Raw genomic sequence first — 22,852 nt, 5'->3', positions numbered from 1 at the left:
GCAAAGAAAAATGATCCACATGTCATCAGCTTTTTCACAGATTCTATATGCTCAGGACCATCCTAGCAAAAAGCATCTTTCCCCTCCAAATCAGCCTTTTTCATCTCTTTGCTCTTCTTATGAGTCTCTCTGAAAATGAAGGCTCATACACAACAAGAAACAAGAAGACAACCTCAACCCTGTCAGACAAACTCTAGATAGTATAAACTTAGCAATCTATTCTCCCTACTATTCTTTCCAATATAATTAATGTTTTGATAGTATAGTTATTTAACCACATATAGACACATAAAAACAAATTCACCCTCTAGCTCTGGTGTTTGTACATCTAAAACAAAAATGGATACATTCTTTCAGTGGCTCCCAAAATTCTTCAGTCAGTCAAGCACACAGAGAAAATAACTATATTCCAAATATTGTCAATTTTTGTTAAATTTTATTTGAAAACAGAGGATACTCTAAATTGATAGTCTGGTGCAGAAACACACTAAATGCCAGGCAAAATCACCAAACCACTGTTTATCATTCGAATAATGGAAGCAGAATTTCATTATTTTTATTTGATCTAGGTGAGGCTAAATTGATACATTTATACAAAAACTAGCAACTATAATAACAAAAGTAAAGTGTCTTGATTAAGGTTTGCTTACTTTGTCAAATACCTCAGCTCTGTTTTAGGTCCATTAGTTTATACAGTTGCTATGAGTAATAAGTAAACATATGGGCCATAGATGATCAGATCACAGACATTCAGATATGTGGCTAAAACATAGGGGGTACATGAACAAATCTGAGTTTCCATGATTTTGTCTTCTTACTACACACCTAACATTTTATTTTTTTCCAATTGATTAAAATGTTAAGAACTGATAAATATACAGTATGCTATGACAAGCTTGCTATGTTCAATAAAGAAATAAATTCTATTGAATCCAATGCAAATATCAAATTTATTTCCCAACAATGTTAAAGAGTAGACAACCCAATATGTGGAATTCAAATTCATTTGCAAACCTGATGGGGATGTTGTTTATTATTTGACTATATCTAAGGTACTGGCAAGGGAAAGAAAAATCTTATACATTTCTTTTTTCTGCTAACTTTTTAGAAGGAATGTGTCAAGAAATGTGCTTTTCATACATATTTTGAAGCTTACCTTTTTACTTTTCATATTTAATATTTGAAATTATGGAAGAAGACCAAAGTGTGAACAAGTGAGCTTATGAAAGAGATTTTAAGTGCATATTTTCAAAAATGTAAGAGAAACAAAACTTTTTCTGACACAGTGTAATTCTTGAGAAGCCCCAAACTTAATGGTTGTTTTAGATGGGGCCCATTAGGAATCCTTTGTATTGCTTTCCTTCAAGTGTAGATGTGAGACTGACACTCGTGGGTAAGATGCAAATATTAAATATTAGCTAATCGTCCAACAAAAAAGCCCCCACAGGATTACAGACTCAGTTTTAGTATGGAAGTAAACTACTGTCTCAGTCATTTTGATATAAGCAATTGAAAAAATGGTTTCTACAGTATCGATCACCAAGGTTGTGCAAAATATTGGGCACAAGTTCTCCCTCAGAATTCCTGATGTGTCCTTATTCTCCCCATGGATCTCCTTTCTTTTGTTTTGCTTTTTCAGTTAGAAAGTACTGTGATTCTCAAATGGGGTTTTGTTTGGCTCTGGTTAATATTAAAGAAGATCACATACGGTTGAAAAATATTGTTATTTTTCTTTAATGGGGAAAATTGGACTCCCGCGTGTCAGATCTGTGGATTTCCGAAAGGCAGTGGGAATGGTACTGACATCACTTTGCACTTTAACAATCCGATTTGGTCAGAGTACAAGTTGTTTGTTTAACCCGACAACTCGGTGCACCCCGTCGCACACTTTGCACACTCATTAAAACGATTATTCACGACCTGTCGAGTGTTTTCGGGTTCATTCACAGGAAAGGCTTGCATCCAGAGAGCAATTCAAGTCAACACTGTCCACTACACCACGCACGTGAGGATGAGCTGGTACATGCGTGAAAGAGGCGGGGAGGGGTTTGTGAGTAAGTAACTTGGCTGGTAAGTCCTGCTCAACACTGGCTGCTTAGGAATCTCAACCTCCTTAGCTTGCTTAGAGCACTTGCCCCCACAACAGCCACTTTACTGTGCTACCTTCAAAGGCTTGACAAGGAAAAGAAAAATTAAGCAAGTGAAACAAATAAAGGTAACCTTTCCTGCTCTCTTCTTTTCATATTTCTGCAGAACTTTAGATCCCAGGATGCCCCATCTTCTCCTTGCAGGCCCTTATTCTCACCATGGACAACTACTGAGGAGAAACTAATTCTCTTTCCATCTCCCAAGGTCCCTTTGATCTAAAAAAAAAAAATCATTTGGAACAAATACGTTTTCTGTTTATCTTACATCCACTAGGAGGAAGCAAGGGTATACAGCAAATGAATAAGGAAAAAATAAAATCCCTGGTGCTTTTGGTAGTTGTTCTCCCAACTGAAAATGGAAAGACTGGTTCTCCACACCAAGAAATGTACTGCAGATTAAATATTAAATAGCCTTCAAAAAGCTAGGCCACTTTTGGTTTTGTTTTTCAAATTTCAAGTAACTTTTCAATGGTTTGCAATGTCAATAGAAGATCATAAACACAGCATGTTTCAGCCCTACCCCTGCCTTGTACATATAATGAACACACTGAGTGACTCAGAGTTTTCTATTTTCTGTTGAGGTGAATCCTGGTACATACTACCCATATGGTGCATTACTGTAAAATGTATGGCTATCTTCAAAAGATGTAATAGCATGTGCACACTAGTAAATAATATATGTACATGTATTTACTATATCACACTTTGTAATGCTTTTATTTCTGCATAAGGACCTCTGGCATAACTAAGAGTTAGCAGTTGTTTTAAAACAAATGTCCGATATCTATATTGAAATGATTCATCTTTTATTTTTTCATAAAAAGCACTGCTAAAACCTCATGGCCAGCTTATTTCTGTAAAGCTAACCCAGCCAAGCCAATTTAAAATGATGTTTTATTTGCCAGTTTCATTCTATTAAACATAAGATCACCGAATCAGTTTTTCTGTTATTGAAACACATCAGTACAACGTGTGAAGGGGGAAACGGAATCTTTCAAGCAGCATGAGGTTTTAAGCAGAAGCAGGCTCCTAATTACTAAAAAACAAATATGAATAATTTTGTAAACTGGTCACACTCCCAGAATCCACTATGAGGTGTACTTAAAATGCATGAGTGATGTGCACTGTGTGTTTCGCTTCCTACAATAAACTCCTTCATTAAAAGCAATGTGTGATAATAATAAAGAAGGAGGCACTGAAATATGGAAGCAAATAGCTGAAACCTCTGCATAAATAAACACAAATCAATGTAGTAATACATAACACTATTGATGCAGAAATGATCGATTTTAGTCTTCTAACCTACAATCAGAGTTTGCCATGTGTAATTAGAAGTATTTTTTTCAAGAAAAAAAATAGATAAATAAAGAAACAAGTAATACCTGCTGTCAATTCTATCCGACTCTACTTAATTTTCCCCCGACTATTTTTGATTAGGTAGGCAGAGTGCTCTTTTTTTTTTCTAAGAAAGCTTTGCCAACCTTTAAAATCACATCATTAATTATAGAAATTATCAAAGTATTAAATAATAAAATTACCACCTTACTCTTGCTCCAAATTCTTCAACTTTCATCCCAGTCTCTAATTATTCATTCAGCATATTTTAATAGGACAAACACAATAGTACTTTCTATTTTCAAAGTTTTCTCAGCTACTGTAGTACCATCGGATTTAAAGATTCTTTAGCTACCTGTTACATAGTAAATGTGAAAGGTACTGATCTCTCGGTATGCATGAAAGCCCTCCCTCCTGAACTTACATAAGCTTTATCGAAGGGGGGGAAAAAAACAGAGGGGAAGCCTGCATGATTTTAAGAGTATTTCCTACTATCAATGTAAAGTGAGCCTATGTCAGACTCAACAAAATAGCCATGCTTTAGATTTCTAGAACGCACATCTAAAGCAATGTTGCCAGCTTTCCTACAGCTCATTTTTCTGGTGTGAGGAATTATTAAGAGGCCAGAGTGGGTAATTCCTTTCAGATTTGGCATCTGGGTAATAATGGGAATTGTTTTCATATTTTTTCACCTAGAGAGATATTCATTCACATTCATGCTTGAGTCTAGGTTTCTTAAGCACAAATTCGAAAAAGAATGTCCAACTTATAATATCAAACAACTTTGAAAAATGATTTTTCATCCATACGTTCATTGAACATAAGCCTTGAGTCTGATTATTTTTATCATAGCGCACAATACGGAATTTTTCCTTGACTCCTGCCATACCCACCTAGGGCCAAGAATTCAGGGGCAAACAGACCCAAAAAGGAAAATATCATCAGTTATTGTTTAGGGCTAATTTAACAGATAATTTAACTTCAAACAACAATGATTGGGTCATTAAATTTCAGAGGCATGAGAAAATGAAAGAACCAACCAAGAGGCAATTCTCTCTAACCCCATTACAGTTTTCAGTCTTCCTGTTCAATCAAAGAAATTAAAACAAACAAAATCTGCCGATGCAGGATTTTGCTCCTTAGAGCAAACAAAGCGTGAAGTAGGAACAGTGAAGAGGAGAAACGAAGACGAAGTGGGCTATTTCAACCCCGGGATGCTAACAATATAGGACAACTCAACCCTAACCCTACATATCCAAAACATGTGTAGTTATTGAACAGCGTGCTCTTTCATACCCACCCAAAGACGTAAATCTAGCCAAGAGCTGTGTGCACTTTCCTCTCCCCCTCCCGCCCCCGCAATGCCAAAGACACTTAAATGTTGTAGGCCACAGTCCCGGGAAAGGTGTGGGGCATTCCATCTCTCCTCACAGCTTCAAGTACAGAAATCGGAACTATTTGTTGTAATCTTAGGTAACTTGTGGGATCGCAAGCCCCTGGCATTTCTGCCTATTTTAAGTTTTTTGCTAAAGGCCCGGTATGCAGCGGTGTGGAGGCTTCACAACTAAGCAGGACTATTATAAGAGGGAGGTGGGTAGTGCAGGTGGAAGCACCCTCCCCCATGCATTTTTTTCATTTTTTTTTCCTTCCAGTTCTTCCAAAAGGAAGATAATTCCTAGCGAATCTCGTGCTTTGGCGATAACCTGCTCCCCGCTTTTGTCTTCCCCACCCCTCAACTCCAGACTGCTCCTAGCGCTCAGGAAATGTCCTACCCTGTAGACAAACTCTTTCTGAAACACCAGAGGCGTGGGCGATAAAACCGAAAGAGACAGAAATGATGAAGGACTATTGGAAAATCAGATTTACCAACTACCAGGTGAGTGCTAGGATCTGAAACTGCGCCCCGCAAACAAAGACTAACAACATCCTGGGAGAAGTGAAGAAAGGGGCTCACAAGGCCTCAGCTCTGGAAGCCAGTATCCCAAGCCGCCCGCGGCTGTGTCCTGGGCTAGAGCGCCCTCGCGTTGCTGCTCTCCGGCAGCGCGGCTCCCCAAGCTAGAAGGTAGGCAGCGGCGCCCTGAGATCAGGCCTATACCGGCTGCCCTTGCCTCGCAGTGGCCACAACCAGCTCTAGAGTCTGGGTCAACGCTGTGCTGTCCCTAACCCTAGACTACAAAGCCTCTCTATGTGTAGTCCAGTCCGGGCGCCATCCCCAAAGGCCGACCGAGCCCCGAGGCGCAGGGCAGGCCACCTCAACACCGCAGCCCGGCCTCTGGGGAGCTTGTGGAGGAGTCAGCCAGAGTCTGGCGCGCTCGCAGGCACCCTGGGACAGCCAGACTCTGGAGCATACAGCGCGGGCTCCTAAGTGTGCATTAAAAATCAATTATTTTCCTGAGATTTCCAAAGCCGGGAACCGAGTTATTCCCAGCAGGGACACAGTCAAGCACAGAACGGTGCTCATTTCCCTTTTTTTTTTTTTTTTTAACCAGAAGACCAAGAAGTTTCTTTCCCTTAAGGGGCTCTGAACTCGACCTGCACCAGATTCGCTTGCTTAGTCCTTTAGAGACCCTGGCTTGATCCAGGCAAAAGAGCTGGCCAGAGAGGGCCACACCGGGGTAAGGCTGGCAATGCCAGTGTGAAAGTAGGAGGACAGCAGCATTACACACACACACACACACACACACACAGAGAGAGAGAGAGAGAGAGAGAGAGAGAGAGAGAGAGAGAGAGAGAGAGAGAGAGAGAGAGAGAGAGAGAGAGAGAGAGAGAGAGAGATTGATTCTTGGTTATAAAGAGCTTCATCTTGATGCCGAGGATAGATAATACCGGTTTTGAACATTACATTTCGTTATCTGAAGCAGCCATGAAATTCAGAAATTCTCATTAAATGAATTACCTTACATTTCTTGACTTACTACAGTCTCCCATTGCCTTGTCCAGATAAATATGTCTTCCTTTCTAAATCCTCCTTACTAGACATTCACCACGATTTCTTCCCACGTGGACAAATCATGCATCCTTTCACCCATGATTATGGGAATCCACTAGCTAGGAACAATCTCCAAATGAGAAAAGAATACTTAAGCCTACAAGAGTCTGAATCTAAGGGTTCACCCATAGAAGTCCGCGGAGCACACTAACCTCCCACCACGTGCGGAGGGGAGAACTTTCACTTACCGATCTCTGATCTCCGGGGGGCGAGAGTGTTCACGGTTCTCAAGTCCTTCGCACCAGCAGCTTCCAACTACATCCAGAAGAACCTTGGATTGAGGGCTGGGGTGGGGGCACCAAATCGGGAGGGAGGGGAAAAAAAACATAACACTACGTCATATATTCGCAGCCCAGAGACCCTGGGCCTACATTGCCAGGACAAGGTACTCAATAACTGACCACTGGAGTGAGGAAAATGATCAATTTAGGAGTTGAAAACTATAAGATAGCTTATTTTTAACTTTTGGTGGTTGGGGGAAGAGTTCCCGGAGGAATAGGAAGGCAGGACAGTTGGGGTGAGAGAAAAGGGGGAAATTGGAAGCAAAAGAAAATCGAAAATAGATCTTCCAGTTAACTGGGCGATTGCTAATACCTTTTAATTCTTGCAGGTAGAAAGAATTCAGCCATACTTTTGTGAAAGCGAACCTAGAGGACCCCTGTTCTTTTTGTAACTGGCCTTGAGTAGAAGCATACATAATGAGGGGGGAATTTACAATTCAGTGTTCACCTACCCTGTTTCTCGGAAGGGCTGCGGCAGATTTTCGTTTGGAGATTCTCATCTGTGTGGCAGGAGCTGGAGTGGTGCTGGGGCAGGTTATCTGCTGAAGTAGGAATGCACAGGAACCCCGCCCTCTAGGCACAGTTACACAACCTCAGCAGCCCCGGCTCAGCCAGCACTAAAACCTCTAAGATCTTCACCTTCACCCTTTGTTAAGCCTGTCTTCGGACAGGCTTTGAACCTTAAAAACAACCAGCCACATGAGCTACTCAAAAATTAATTTCTCAAAATTAAAATTATTTCAATGCATGCAAATTCCTCAATGAGAAAGAAAATACATGTTGTAAAAATCATTTTATATAGACTTCTGATATTGATTTACCCATCTATTAGGGTGAAATATGTACTAACTTGAATACATATAATAATCAATATACTTCAAGACTAATTTTCCCCCTTTCTGCCCTTGCTGTGTGTTTCCAGTCATAGAAGTCACTGGAAAACTACTTTGACTATAAGGACACTTGCACTGACCAGTTGTAAATCAACTTGGTTTCCTTTTTTTCTTTTTTCTTTCTTTTCTTTTTTTTTTCTTTTTTTTTTTTTTTTTTTTTTTTTTAACTCGGGGGGGGGGGAAATCCATTGGAAAAACTCCCTTGCTGTTGCATTTTACACCATGTCTTTGTGTTTCTTTATTAACAACAACTCTCAATGATGTTAATTCAAGTAAAATACTAATCTATAATATTTCAGTTTGGAGTTTAAAGTTTTAAATTGTGATCACTTTCTTTTCCATTTTTTTAAAAAAGGGCAGACTCTATTTCATTTTAAACAATTATAAGTTTGAAAGAAAATAATCTTCAAAAAGTTAGAAGTGTTTGTCTGGAAAGAAATAAGTGTAACCCGCTAAAGTTGGTGGCGATACATAGTAAAAAAAAAAAAAAAAAAAAAAAAAAAAAAAAAAAACATTGTAACAAGTCTGAAGCAAAATTAAACGTATCAATGCCATACCAGATTGTCATTTTCTTAAAGAGGATATTCTCAGGGAAGGTAGCCAGATCAAGATAAGTGAAATAAAAAATGTTCACACACTGAGCTTCAGAAAGACTTTTTTGGTTTTTTGGTTTTTTTTTTTTTACTGAATTCTCTTTCTACATATATTCTTTCTCAGATCTAGGAAGCCTAATAAAAAAGGCTTCCAATCACATTCATTACATATGCAAATTAGACATGTGCTAAAGCACACTTGTACTCCAGTATCTAGTTCCATAAATATAAGTCAACTTCACTATGAACTTGAAAGTACGAAAAGGTTGACATTAAAATTATATTTCTCTATCTTCTAAATAAACATCTTATAAAACCACAAATAAGTATAAATAGTTCATTTACTCTGGCCCAAGGAAAAATACTCATAAAAGAAATTATATATATATATATATATATATATATATATATATATATATATATATATATATATATATAGGCTTTACTATATGAATTCAGCTTTCTTTTCAACTGTTTATAGGCAATACTGTATTTCCTCTTTGGTAGAACATACTCATCCCATAAATAAAACCCATAGCAGAAACAAGCAATAAATCATCCTCTCCTTCTTTTTTCCCCCACCGTAAAGGTAGGCCTTTCTTCAAGCTAGTTTACCTCTCAACTGTGCAATGAAGATTTCCTTTGCCTAATCCTACACTTGCCTTCTTCCTCTCCCCACAGGGCACTTTGTGGTACTTTTTAAGAACTATTAGATTTTAAGAAACTTAAAAGGTAAGTTTCTAAGGTAAACCTATTAAGAAAATGAAATCTTGTCTTTATAAGGGAGAGAATCAAAATAATCACCCGAGTGAGTCTATTTTTGCCTGTCCCCCTTTTTAACATTTTATTCCAGTTTTTAAAGAATTTCCTTAGAGAATGAGCCTGCTCTCTCTTCTCTTTCTCCTCCTTCCCCTCTCCCCCCTTCTGTCTTCTTCATCTCTCCAACTCAGAATCCAGCCACCCACATTTCCCAACATCAGCTATTCTGAATTTAAAATCAATTTTAGCCAACCCGTTTCTCTGCTAGGTTCGCTCCCCCCCCCCCTTCCCTGAGCAACTCTCTAAGTGTTTGCTGATAACATCTTAGGGCCAGATTATTTTTCACTGGTCCCATTGTAAGAAGTGGCCAGCTTATTGCATTACTGCAGAACACATTTCAGACTATACAAATGTAACAAATGAACAACTTGTCTTCCACAGAATCACCACAGGATCCAATTAATTACTAAACCTTTAACTCAGGTTTTCTAATTATTTTCTGGAATCATAGCACATGGGCTCTCGAATACAATTCGAAAAAGTTTTCATATTGTTTCATATGTATGCATATATAAACACTCAATATATTTCATATATATGCATATTGCAAAGAAAACAAAAATAATTTGGTCTAAGCAAAAGAAACACATCTGTAAATTAAATTATACAAATATATTGAAAGAGAACCAAACAAATAGTTCTATGTTGTAAAAATGAATGAGGGAGATGGGATATTTTACTTTGAATCACTAGGATTTTAAGTTGAATTTAGTTAAAAATTTAAATATCAACATTTGTCTGTGAGTCATTACAACAGGTGATTATTTCAGCAAGCTCTATACTCCAATTCAGCACGTCTTTATTAGAATTCTTTCAACGTGGATAAACAGCCACAAAAATAAATGCTGACTTAGAAATATAAATACAAATAGTTAAACAAAAGTGCTTGCACCATTCATAGCGCAAATTGTACCTGAACTGAAGGGATATATATATATGTATATATATATATATATATATATATATATATATATATATATATATATATATGTATACATACATATTTATATGTATCTTGTTCATTATTTATTTCTAACTATACACATATATTTATTTTTTATTTGCCAAGTTTTAGAAACAAATACCTGAAACAATATATATATATATGGTCTTCTATCAAGTAAGTTTAAAATAAGCACAGAATAAACAGCTATGCACATAAAATTGAGTATCTTTGTCTGCTGTATATCTACAAAAACAAAGATATCAACTGAAATCCAATGTTTTATTTAAAAGTAGTATTTACTAAGTAGCCTGCTCTTGGTAAAATTTATTCACAAAGGGGGAAATACTATTCTCAGTTCTAGAGTCTCGTTTCAAATTAAAGGAGCAGTTGAAACTCCAGCTTGGCTGAAAAAGCCCTTCAAATTCCTTATAAATCTAATAGTATTTTGCAAATTAGCTCTACTTAATAAAAGAGACAAAAATATCAAGATATATATGAATTTAGCCTATTTTTATTTCTGTGTGTTCATAGTAAACATTTTTGTAAGTGACAAACACGGGCATATGACCACAGTATCACAATCAAGAAATTTTAAGACAACATTAACAATCACTCAAATTGATGCGGCATTTGCGCAACACAGGTTACATATTTGCAAGGTTTACCTATAAGTACAATAGGTATTAACATTTCACTACATTTAGAAAAAATAAAAGTGACCTGTTAGTGACCACATACATCGAAATATACACAACACAAACTGAAGGCAATCCTTAATTTTGTCCCCTTCCGATTCAATTGAATGGGCAGTGTTGCCAACTAAACAACTTTCCTTTTTCGGTTTTTTTTTTTTTTTTCTTCCTTGTTTTAATACTTAGTATACCAAGTGCATTTGCTAGAATCCAATCTTTGGTCTAAAAGTAAACAAAAGGAAAAGACAGTTCTTTAAAAAAAAAAAAAAAGGACAAAACAATAAATGGCCAATATAATTTCTTGGGCACCTTTACTACAAATTCTTAAATACAAATTACATTTTAACATTTTAAAACTCTCTTCATAATTTAGGTTGTTCTCAAGGCCTGCATCCACCAGATAGCTCCATGATAACTTATAATACTGCACACATGGAAATCTGGCAGGCTTCTGAGATAGACTTGTCAGGTTTGAATGAAATGGCAAAGCAGTCACTATTTAGATACACACTCTACTATAATTTGACGTCCAAACCTTATATTCTACAATGTATTCTCCCACATTGCACCTCGCTGACACTCCACACCTTGTTAGAATAGTAAACAACCCTAAAGACTGAACAAACGTACAGAAATAGGGGGAGGGCTTAATAAAAAATACCTGGACTTATTTTTTAATTATCATTTACAATGCAAATGTGTGTAAAACGTTCACTTACAGTCTGGTCCCCGGGATGTTAATGTATTAAAGGGTTGGAAGAAGACCCCTGATTTTGATGTGTGAAATAATCAGACAGTCCCCCGGACAGTCCTGTCGTAAAACTTGGCAAAGAGGGTCTTAAAGACTCACAGGGCAGGGTCGAGGGGGCCTGCGGCGATGTAGAAGAGGACGCGGCCCTGGCGCTCATGGACGTGCTGGTCTGCGAAGTCATTGACGGATGCGGGACGTGGGGGAAAAAGTAACTGGTCTGGCCCGCGAGCAGGTTGACGGAGCAGGGGTTGAGGGAGTAGGTCCCAGAGCAGGGCACCGACAGGCCGCAGGGCACTGAGGCGGCGAGCGCGGCGGCTGTGAGGTGGTGTGTGGCGTAGGGGATCTCCCCGTTGACCAGCCGGTCCACGCTCAGCCCGTTGGCGGTGGAGAAGGAGTGGTTGTTGCCCAGCGAGTTTTGAGTCAACACGGAGCTGTAGGGCATAGGGTGGCTGGGGTAGGCCGAAGTGGTGCCGTTGTAACTCAAAGTGCTGCTGGCGCGGGGGTGGTGAAGGGACAGGAAGGGCGACATGGGCCAGTAGAGGGAGCCGGCGCGGTCCATGAAGGTGAGGCCCGTGGAGGTGAGGCGCGCCCCGCGCTTGAAGGCCAGCTTAGCCCGAGATGTTGTGGAGCGGCGCCGCAGCTTGCCGGTTGTGCCTCCTATGAACACGTCGTCGCTCGACGGGTCCAGCATCCAGTAGTTGCCCTTGCCCGGGTCGTCATAGTGGCGCGGTACCTTCACGAAGCACTTGTTGAGGGACAGGTTGTGGCGGATGGAGTTCTGCCAGCCCTGCTTATTCTCGCGGTAGTAGGGGAAGTTCTTCATGATGAACTCGTAGATGCCGTTGAGCGTCAGGCGCTTCTCCGGGCTCTGCCTGATGGCCATCATGATGAGTGCGTTGTAGCTGAACGGCGGCTTCTCGTACTTGCCGTTCTTCTTGTCGCCCTCCTTGCCCCCCTCCCCGTCCTTGCCGCCCTCGCCCGCCCCCTTCTTCTCCTCCCCCCCGGCGCCCGCGCCCTTCTCCTTCTCGTCCGGCCCGACGGGCGCTAGCTCAGCCGGCCCGCCTCCAGGCTCGCCTTTGGCTCCCAGTGCATCGGCCTTGGTCCCGTCCAGGCCGGCAGGCGCCGGGAGCAGTAGCTGCTGTGGGCCCTTGTCGTCGTCGGCTGCGGGGGCGCCGCGAGCCTGGGGGGGCTGCGGGGCCGGGGGCGGCTGCTGCTGCTGCTGGGGCGGTGGCGGCGGCTGGGGCGCGGGCGGCGGCGGGTGGTGGTGGTGGTGGTGATGATGGTGATGCTGAGGGTGGTGGCTGTTGTGGTGGCCGTGGCTCGCGTGGTGGTTGTCGTTCTGGACGGCCTCGGGGACCAGGCTGTTGATGCTGAACGAGGACTTGGGAATCATTTTCACCTCTTTCCTATCTCCCATGTCCAGCATCACCCAGGCGTCAGGGGGCGGCGGCGGCGGCGGCGGCGGCGGCGGCGTGGGAGCCGGGCAGCGGCGCGGCGGGCGACTCGAGGGTTCGGAGTGGGGTGCGGGGGGTGCGGGTGGCGGCGGCGGCGGCGGCGGCAGCACTGAGCGCTCCGTCAGCAGCGCAGTTGGACCGCAGGCTCTGGCGCTGGCAAGGCATGTAGCAAAAGCTGCAATCACCCCTCAAAAATTAGAGGAGAGAGAGAGAGAGAGAGAGAGAGAGAGAGAGAGAGAGAGAGAGAGAGAGAGAGAGAGAGAGAGAGAGAGAGAGAGAGAGAGAGAGAGAGAGAGAGAGAGAGAGAGAGAGAGAGAGAGAGCGAGCGCTAGAGGCAGAAGCAACCCGCCGCCCGGGGTGCAGCGCCCCGCTCCGTTCCGCGCCCGGCCTCCCCCTCCCCCGCTGCCTCCTCCTCCTCGCGCCGCAGCAGTCACAGCAGCAGCAGCGGCAGCCCGAAGGGGGGGAGAGCCGGGCGACGGGCGGGCGCGTCCCGGAGCGGCCGCGGCGAGGCTAGGAGACAGCGATCGAGGCGGCTATAGCCACAATTAATTTTCCGAGCTACAGGCGCACACTAGGGCTGTAAAAAAATTTTTGGTTTAACCTTTCCTACGGCTGAACCAATCAGAACCGCCGGCGTGCGGGAGCGTCTGGCTGGCCGTCGACCAATCGGTATCCCAGGACCCGCCCATCCCCGCCCCGCCCCGGACCCGCCCCCAGCTCACAGCCCCCTCCGGGTGGCGGGGCCCAGGCCTGGAGCCGCAGGGATCGGCGGGAGCTCGCCCACCCGGCCAGGATTAGCGTGGGGCGTGCGCCCCGGGCCTCGGTCGCTCGTCTATGGCCTCCTCCCTGTATGGGATTATTTTCCTTTGCGCGTCAATATTTATCCTTATTGATTAAAGTTTGTATCCAATTTTGTCTCTAAGAGCTGGGGGCGCGGCGGAGGGGCAAGCTGTGAGGGTGCGAGAGAGGGCGTGAACCCTAGAGACTCAGCGGCCCAGGAAGCGCCCTCGGAGCCTGTGGGCTAGTAGCTTGGGAGAGCCCGGCAAGGGGCTGCAGGCCCTGGGAGATGGGGAGGTAGAGGCTACGGCCAGTCTGGTACTTACTAGTTCCTGCGGCCCCGGACGAGCTTGACTGCGACGGGGTGCTGAGGGCTGTATGCAGGGGTGGCTGAACGGTGGGTGCCTGTGGTGGTCTTCTGGGCGGAAAGCTGCCGTGGGCGAACACCGTACCAAAAAGTCCCGAAATAAAGCAGGTAACACGTGCGCTCTCCGAATGTCTCTCTTCACGCCTAGACTCGCGCACAGGTGCGGGTGACCCGGTGGCGTTTTCTTGTCAGCACTCCTCCTTTTCAGCTTCTAGGCAGTACTGGAAGCCTGTAGCCGCGATCGATCACCCTGGAAATATTTTCATTTTGCTTGACATTGAAGAAAATATGAGTGGGCGTCTACTTCCGTTTTTAAAAATCCTATGTTTTCTCCTTTTTCCCATTTCACAAAATACTTTCTCTTTAAAACCTCAATCTTGAAACATCACTATGTCGAAATCAGCTCTTGCCCTTCCTGGATGTTGCTGGAGCCTGGGCAACGTGGATTTGACAGTTTCACCTTCTGGGTTTGGGGGATGGTTTGGTGGGGAAGTTGAAATGAATGGATAGTTTGTGATTCAAGGCCATTAAAAGGATCGCGGCCAGGGCCCATCGTTCCCAATTCCCGGGGACTGGAATTTAGTGCGCAGCACACAGAAGCGTCTCAGCCCTCACCCGCGTGAAGCACGCCACGTTGTAAAGAGGATGTAGCTAGGGAGGAGAGGGAGGTGGAGACACATAGGTCACGAGTACCTTTCCCCTCCTCTTTAAGGTAAAATACTCTAGCCATAAAAGCATTCTTCACTTTGATGAGCTCTTAGCTAAATGATCTGGCAGACTTGATTTAAAAAAAAATGGAGGGAGGTAAAAGGCCTTAAAAACTAGCAGAAAAACGCAATAGACGAATACTCTATTGAATAATACTCCACGAATAATATTCGACTGTCCAACCCTCGACTTTGAAATGGGCAGCAGGAAGAGGGGAGGGAAGGAGAGAGAAACTTTGGAGAGAATAATACACAATTATAAGTAACTAGTGAATTTTAATATATCTATTAGGAATGTTGTAAGGGATCTTTGAGTAATTGTCCCCAAATATCCTACTACTAATTGGATCCATTTCTACATATCCGCTCACTTTAAAACAAGCTATGCATGAAGAAAAATTCCAGGGTTCTAGCAATTGGCCTTGCAAGCCACATCAAAGGTGGATTCTAAGCTTGGAGTTTGTCATGAGCTTGGCAAGGTGATGGGCTATGCTAACCCAGCTAGACAGATCTGTGAGCCTGAGTTGTCCTGTTCGCTTCCCCCCCCCCCCACTCTTCTCTTCCTCAGTCCCATTCTCTACCGTGGTTTCTCAATATGCTTGCTTTCCGTCCTCCCCCCCTTCCTTCTTCCCCTTTCACTAACCCACCCTTTCTCCCTCCCTCCTTTCCTCTCCCCTCCACTCCTCCACCTACTCCTCCCCATCCCCCAGCCCCCCTTCTCACCACTGCTTATAATGGCTCACGGGGCTCCCTCTGAGGTGGACGGCCCGGTACGTTTTCGTAGTCGGTCTAGCGTGAAATGATTCGGTGTAACCGGATTCTTGGGAAAGGACAGGTTACGTAAACATTTACTGATGTGGAGTAACTATACTATTTGTACTCTGATATGCAGGAAGGAAAGTGTTGATTAACACAGAAGGAAAAAAAAGCGAAATTAGCTGATTGCATGCTCATAAGTGCAAGCTGTCATTGAACTGCTTTTAAAATAGACACAGCTGGGTGTTTGTGTTGAAAAATTTCTTGTGTTTTTGCTAATACTGAAATAAGCATGATTTTGTATACCAAACATTTTCAGATCATTAAAATTTGTAATCTGTGCTGGTTTTAAACACAAAGAAAAGAAACAGAATCATTTCGATGTAAAATTTGCTGATATTATATTAACTCAATCAGGTCTGTACAAATTGTGCATTGTGTCTCCTAAAATCTGTTTGATCAATTTAATACACAAAGTGCCAAACGTGGGTATTGTTTGTTAACATTGGACATTTTATTCAAATCTGAGCTCAGCAGTGAACTGGAGGGGTGTTCCTTGAATACAACCAGCTCTGACTGGTGAATTTTTTAGTGTTTTGAGGTGCTTCTTAGGTTAAAGCTAAGTGTGTGTTGTTTTGTTACCCTGTAGAAAAAATTAGCAGGCGAAGTAAGGGTTTTTTTTTTTTTTTTTATGTTTACTTTCAAAAAGCAAAAGCTGGGGGTTGTAAAGTGAGAGCTGCAATAGTCTGATTTTATATGTCAGGGCTTATAGTGGCCTGAAAAATGTTTTGCATGCAAATTAAGAATGTGCTGTGTTATTTTAAGGTTGCATGGATGCAAGTCTCTCAAAACAGTATGTTTTATAGTAAAATATAGTATATAGTTTGCTATAAGATTAAAACTAGTTTTCTGATGCAAAGGGTATTTCCAATTTCCAAAAAAGCAAGTTTGAATCCCATTAAATAATTTTAATTGCTCTTTATGATGAGGATGGGATATATATATATATATATATATATATATATATATATATATATATATATATATATATATATCAGAATGCACACACATATGCACATCAGGCTTATTCAACAAAACATCCACTGTTTACTCAGGGGCTTATATTTGTATCAGCAATTTTTTTAACTGATGCTAGCAGAGGGGGGAAGGGGTTCCTGGACCAAGTATTGTGAAGTTGAAAGTCTCTGGATGGGGCTTTGTATATCCTACCAACCAATTTGGGTGTAAATTGGATTTGAAGTCCTGCCCATGTCCACTGTGGGGCTCTTCCCTCAGTACATAAAGCCCTGTTTTCAGCCTCCTCAGCGACTGGGGATTACCTTCAGAAGACAGAGGGCAGGCAGCCAGTGGTCTCAGGCCGGAAACAAATTCCCCCATCAGTATAATTTGCCCCCCCCCTTATCAATTTAACCTCACACTTACAAATCTGCAAATGTGTAGTGTTAGTGAAGTAGTAAATATAACAGCATATCAGAATAAATAGGATGTGATGGTTTACATAGTGGTGAACTTGTAGGCTTCAGCTCTCAACCACCGCCCCCCTCCCAAAAGAAAAAGAAAAAACATGGACAGGAATTATAGAATAAACAATTCCAATGAAAGAGTTGCTTGGGAAATACAGATTATTCCTTCTCAAGTTTTAAATTAATCTCCAAGACTCCACAGTCTTGAGGCTGTGGAGCTCATGAGGGTGGACGTTACATTGTCTCTCTTAGGGACAATTCTTTGCTTTGGGCCTTCCTTATCTTACCTTCTAGTCACAAGGGTGGGCTGTATTTATCCTCCTTCACCTTTCCCTTGGGAACAGGGACAAGCTCTAGCTAAAGTTCTCTTCTTACAAATGCACAGGACCATTTGTGACCCCTTGACACGTGGGAGTCAGCAGATTCCATGCTGAGACATCCAGGTATTTTCAGGGATTCTGTAACAAATGAAGTCTTCCCTCCCTAGAGCCAACTTGTCTGTAATCTCTTCCTAACAGCAGGTAATGGTGCTAACATTTAGTGATTAGAAGTTACTCTTTAGCGTGCCTTATCCTTGTTCTGTGGGTTTTGGTTACAGGTTATACGATTAGGTTTGCGAGAACAGTAGTGAACTAAACTTCCCAGTAAGAGGTCTTCACACTAGGGAAGTGTTACTTTTCCTCAGCAGCCCTGCCTAGTCACTCATTAGGGAGCTGCAGGTAGTCAGAGGCTGCTCACAGCAGGCTTATGCGCGCACCCTTAACGTCATTGAGGGCGCGCATATGTGCATGGAGTGGGTACACACACACACACACACACACACACACACACACACACACACACACACACAGCTCTAAAACTAAATTAAGAAGCCGATGATTAAGACAAGCGTCTACTAGGCCTGTCATTTCAGCATCCTTCCATCATAACATTGTGGCACTGGCAATTTTGCTTGAGAACCTTGAGGAAAAAAATCTATGGGAGAGCCTCATATTTGAGAGTTGAAACATTCAACTTCCATAAGCTAGGGAACCACCCCACCTGAGAACCCAGAAAGTTAAAGAGAGGAAGAAGAGGACAGAAGTGCTCTTCACGTAACCCATTGAGTTCTCTGGGCACATTTCTTTGACATGGCCATGTGTTCTAAGCATAGTGAAACTAGATCCACTGGCACCCCAAAATTCCTGGTACTAACAGCCCAAGAGAGACTCACAACATAATGGTATCACCCTAGAGCCAAGAACCCTTGAGTTTTTTTTTTTTTTTTTTTTTTTTTAACAAGTTCTCTGTAGAATACTCTGAACATCTCTGGTTGAATAGGAAGGCCTGCTGCCCTTTTCTGTATTTCCTGTTATTTGCTAAGCAGCTCAGGTATGGATAGTTTAAGAAGTTGAGCCTCTGTTAAATAAGATGTAGGCATTGCTCCACTTGCAGATCAGATCCAATTGGGAGAAATTCTCCCATATACCAGCTGGGCAAGCCAGTCCTAAAAGGCCAGTGTTTATATTTCTGCCTAGGTGTCCAAGGAATCAATGCAGCCTACTTTTCCAAGAGGGTAGGGAACACTGAATAGAGAAGAGAGACAGGGGAAGTATGGTCCCAGAACTGGAAATAAAGACAAGGCTTGGCTTCCTAGTTCTCCCCCACCCAATCCCCACCTTTCTGAAAAGGAAGAAAATAGACTTACAAAATCCAGCATGTATGACTATGCTGTCTTTTCTGGTTTGTCCATCAGTATGTCTTCAAAGGAAAAGAAAAAAGTGATTTCATGAACACACACACACACACACACACACACACACACACAGAGAGAGAGAGAGGGGGGGGGAGGGGACAAAAGCTTGCAGACTGAAAAAATGCAGAATTCCTATGGCCCAGAAGCCCTAACTATGCCAGCATTGGTTTTAGCTTTTCCTGAGTATCAGTGTGATTTTCAGCAGGAGCCTGAATTACCTTCTTTGGGAAAAAGCATAAACTTTCCTGAGAACACAAATATCAAACCCCCTATGTTCTGAAACACCTTTCCAGAAGGTCCCCCAACTCCAGTTGTGAGAGAAAACTGGAAGAAAAGAAAATGTATGGCTCAGCTGCAACTATTAGACAGTCAGTTCAGAAGCAACCATCCCTCAACAATTAAATGCACACAGAATGCACAAGACACCCAGGGGTTGTATGTGAGATGGATAAATATAATACAGGAATGACTCACATCGCTGCAAATCTGTAGAAGAGTAAGGAGAGAGAAAACTGCATGCTTGAGGATACTTGGAGAACCTCAGTCCCAAAGCCTCCCTTACTCTACGAGATAAAGCAAGCTTTGTACTAATAAAATCTCTGCTTCCTTATCAAAAAATACCTCCTCTCCAAACAAAACAAAAATACAGTCAAACAAACACAAAAACTTCCAGGACAAACCAATGTGTACAACTCATACCCACCTGCCTCTTCGCTCTCTAGGGCTGGTTCCTCTAGGTTCTCCCCACGCCCCACTCTATCCAACCCAAAACATAACCTGTGGCACCAGCGTTTGCCAAAGGTCCTGTCTGTCCACCCTCTTGGGGCTGCAATGGCTGTGGGGCTGTGGTTCCTGGCGGCAGAGCTTGAGGAAAGACTTCCCAGTCTGCATGCCTCTGCTCTCCTCTCCTCCCTGCGCGCTCACCCTGAGCTCCTTTGTCGTCCAAGCCTGCCAAGTGCAATCCAGCCGGAGAGCGGCCTTGTTTTTAGGTTTCATCTCCAGATTTCCCCCTCCCCTTCTGAAAAGGCAACTTTCAGCTTAGATGTCTGGTTTTTGCACATCAGACTGGAAGAATGCACAAACAGATCAATATTTTTGGGCTTTATAGGTCATCTGCCATGGTGAACATGGGGAGGGAGGTGGGGGAGGGGGAGACCAGTTAAAGGTTGTGAGCTTGTATTGATATAGTGCACAACTCTGAGCTGAAATAGCAGTGCGTGGCGCTGAAGTTAATTCGAATATTCAATAACAACTAAGGAGTATTGAACCCAGTGGGGGAGAGCAGTTACACACCACTTCTTTCAGGATCTTCCCAAGAAGCCACACACAGGAAAGAGACATCTGACAAAGCAAGCTAGATGCAGCCGGGCACAGAAGCAAGCTACTACCATCACCAAATGAAAACTAAAACAACCCAATTCCTTTTCAGAATTGATAGCAAAAGTGGTGGGTTGTTTTTATATTAAACAATCCCCTTCTGGTATCTCCCTTCTGGGTTTGTCCTAAGACAAGTAGGAGAAAGAAAGCACTGTCCTGGATAATATCTTAGTCGGGCAAGTTTGGCTTTGAGCTTTGAGCTTGTGAACTACAAACCTTCATATCCAAAGAGGCTCTTTCTCTCACCTTTCTTTTTATTGTTTCTTTCTACCTTCTCTTTCTCCCCCTTTCTTCCCTCCTTCCATCCATTGCTTCTTCTCTCCTTCCTTCTTTCCATCTCTTTTCTTTTCTCCTAGAGCGAGAACTTGTTAGATAAGAAAAAGGAGACAAGAAGGAAATGGAACCGCCGAGAAAGCTCAGTTCTTGCTGAGAGCAGCCTTACTGAGATGCTGAGTGCCAAAGCGGTCTCCGAGCTAGAGAGGCTCACTCTGGTGCTTTCTTGGCTTAAGGCTTCCAAGCTGCCTGCAGGGTCAGGAGCTCTGCTCGCTCGGGATTTCTGCCCAAGCAACCCACCAGCCATAGAATAAGTACCCCCCAAAGAAGGGAGAAAGGCCCCCAATTAAGCTAAGCATACATACTAACCGGCTCACATCACAGAACTGGGAGTGAAGGTTTTCATAGAGGGGACTTCTAGGTCCAGACCACAAAATAACCCGTGAGTGGGAGAGTCTGGGTATTGAGGAGGTCTGGAATTGTACGTGAAACATTATTTCCTAATTAATTAAAGTAATTCTTTTTCTCTATGTTCATGTACATGCTATTGATTACATGCTCCTATTTGCTTGAAAAAGTGCTCAGAGTATCTTTAGAGCACACTGCTCTTTCTTTGTCCCTTCGAACATTTACAGCTGATCTTGCGGCTGGTTGAGATCAATTAGCACTGGATTTTGCCCCGGGATTGCTCCCCAGGGCGGACAAATGGAGCCAACTGGTCTCCAGAGACTTTATTCGCCCCTGTGTATCCGCCAGGGCTCCATAAGCAGTTCAAAATCCCAAGCCTTGGTTTCACTTGATTTTGTTGTTGTTGTTATTGATAAATATTGGGTCATACACAAGCCACTTGTCAGAGCCTTCGGCTCCATCTCACAGCGGCAGCTCCTAGCGGGGCGTTTGAGTCGTGTCCTAGAAGCTGAAAAGATTTCCTGGGAAGAGAACTGCACATTCTCTGCTCCTTCAGTTTCGGAGATAAACCTATAAAATTATAGCCCGTCTGCTGTTAGCTCGTTCCGTAATTTGTACCAATGTACGGACACTGAGTCGATGAGTGTGTTTCACCAATTTAAAAACTGTTATGAATTAAAGGAGGGGGTGGTGTAAATTGATGCTAGTCATTTAAGTATATCTGAAGCCCAAAGAAAAGCCCAAATAGATAATCGTTGTAATTGTGGGGAGATGGAGGATGAGTTGGTAGGTAGGGCACTTGAGGGTTGTGTAATTGGAGTGGTGTATACAGTTTATCTTTCAGCTGTACTGTGTATATTCCTTTCCCTTGATACATACTGCATATGAACAGAATTTATGGTCGGCTTGCCTTGGCATGTTTGAAGCCCCAGACACCTAACAGTATCATTACAGGAAAAAGACAAAGCCCCAAAGACTCCATCCAGGCAGGGAGGTACTGCCTTTGGTGCCAGTGGAGAGTTTCCTTGGCATTGAACTTGTCAGAGAAGTACAGTCACTGCCCGACTGGACTCCCTTGATGTGTTGAGTTCAGGTCTTCCTTATGCTAAAGTACGTGTATGTGTGTGTGTGTGTGTCTGTGTAACCCACTGATTTCCGACATTTCAAAGAGATTCTATTTCTCAGCATTACAGAAATGTATGTTACCGGAAAAGCAGTAAAACAAGCATAGAACTGCAATTTTCAAGAAAATAGGATCTCCAAATATAAAAATAAAAAGTAGCAGATAAAATGTATAATTCAATCAAATTACACAAAATTGCTTGAAAATCCAGAACAGTAGCGATCCATTATGCCTCTGTTTTATTAGTGACAAGTACAATTACTCTAAAATAAAGAACACTGGTGAATATATAATTGGCTGTAATCATGTTAGTGTTTGAATAAAAATGACGGGAACATTTAACACTTTGACAACAAAATGTTCAGAAATAACTTATTTATTCAAACAGTTTTTTATTTTCCACCAAGCGAAGGAGAAACACAGTTTGCTTAGGAAAATCAATGACTTTTCCTTGCAATAAATAAATACCCCAAAGGGGAAAAACAGCCCCACACCTCTATATTATTACTACTATTATTTTTAACCACCAAGAAGCTTAATCCTATTTGAAGTCAACACTTTGCCTAGCGGTTGTTTGGTACTAAAGCCCGCCATCTAGAGGAACAGCTCTGTAGTGCAACGCCAACTCTTTTAGCCCTTCGGTTACCCAGAGAATCAAAGTTAATATTCTTTGCAAATTGCTGTCCAAACTAACTCCCCCACTCTACCCCCTCATATCCCCTTCCGCCCTGCAACATCATCACAATATTTTCTAAGTAATTGTTATGCACAATTGACAAAAGCACTGGCTTTCTCATTTAATGCATGATCTCCCGGGAAAGAGCCAAGGAGTGCATCCAGGAAGCTTGTCAGGGCTTGGAAGGTTCTGGAGAGACAATCCACTTTCACCTGATTTTCAGGTCCCGTAAAGGAATAACTTAAGAGAGAATCACCACACTTCCGCTC

The 22,852-nt window shown here is 42.7% G+C and overlaps 1 protein-coding gene and 1 long non-coding RNA gene across 2 annotated transcripts; both read right to left on the bottom strand.

Moving 5' to 3' along the window:
- Positions 1 to 10,953: 10,953 nt before the first annotated feature.
- Foxg1 (forkhead box G1) lies at positions 10,954 to 12,900 on the bottom strand. The gene has a single exon (XM_051145665.1). It carries the CDS (start codon positions 12,870 to 12,872, stop codon positions 11,433 to 11,435), a length of 1,440 nt encoding a protein of 479 aa, XP_051001622.1. The 5' UTR covers positions 12,873 to 12,900; the 3' UTR covers positions 10,954 to 11,432.
- A 1,067-nt stretch (positions 12,901 to 13,967) lies between these two features.
- Positions 13,968 to 19,762, bottom strand: LOC127189105 (uncharacterized). The gene is made up of 3 exons (XR_007830631.1): positions 19,430 to 19,762; positions 15,475 to 15,571; positions 13,968 to 14,294 (listed from the first exon to the last, which is right to left on the bottom strand). It is a non-coding gene; the product is annotated as an uncharacterized LOC127189105 (long non-coding RNA).
- Between the last annotated feature and the right edge of the window lie 3,090 nt (positions 19,763 to 22,852).

This window comes from Acomys russatus, chromosome 1, assembly GCF_903995435.1.
Source record: "Acomys russatus chromosome 1, mAcoRus1.1, whole genome shotgun sequence".
Taxonomy (NCBI): domain Eukaryota; kingdom Metazoa; phylum Chordata; class Mammalia; order Rodentia; family Muridae; genus Acomys; species Acomys russatus.
Note: the sequence above shows the minus strand (reverse complement) of the source record. Positions and strands in the feature narration are given on the sequence as shown.

Excerpts from the sequence above, each read along its gene's own strand:
- Foxg1 (XM_051145665.1), bottom strand. The coding sequence starts at position 12,872 with ATGCTGGACATGGGAGATAGGAAAGAGGTGAAAATGATTCCCAAGTCC.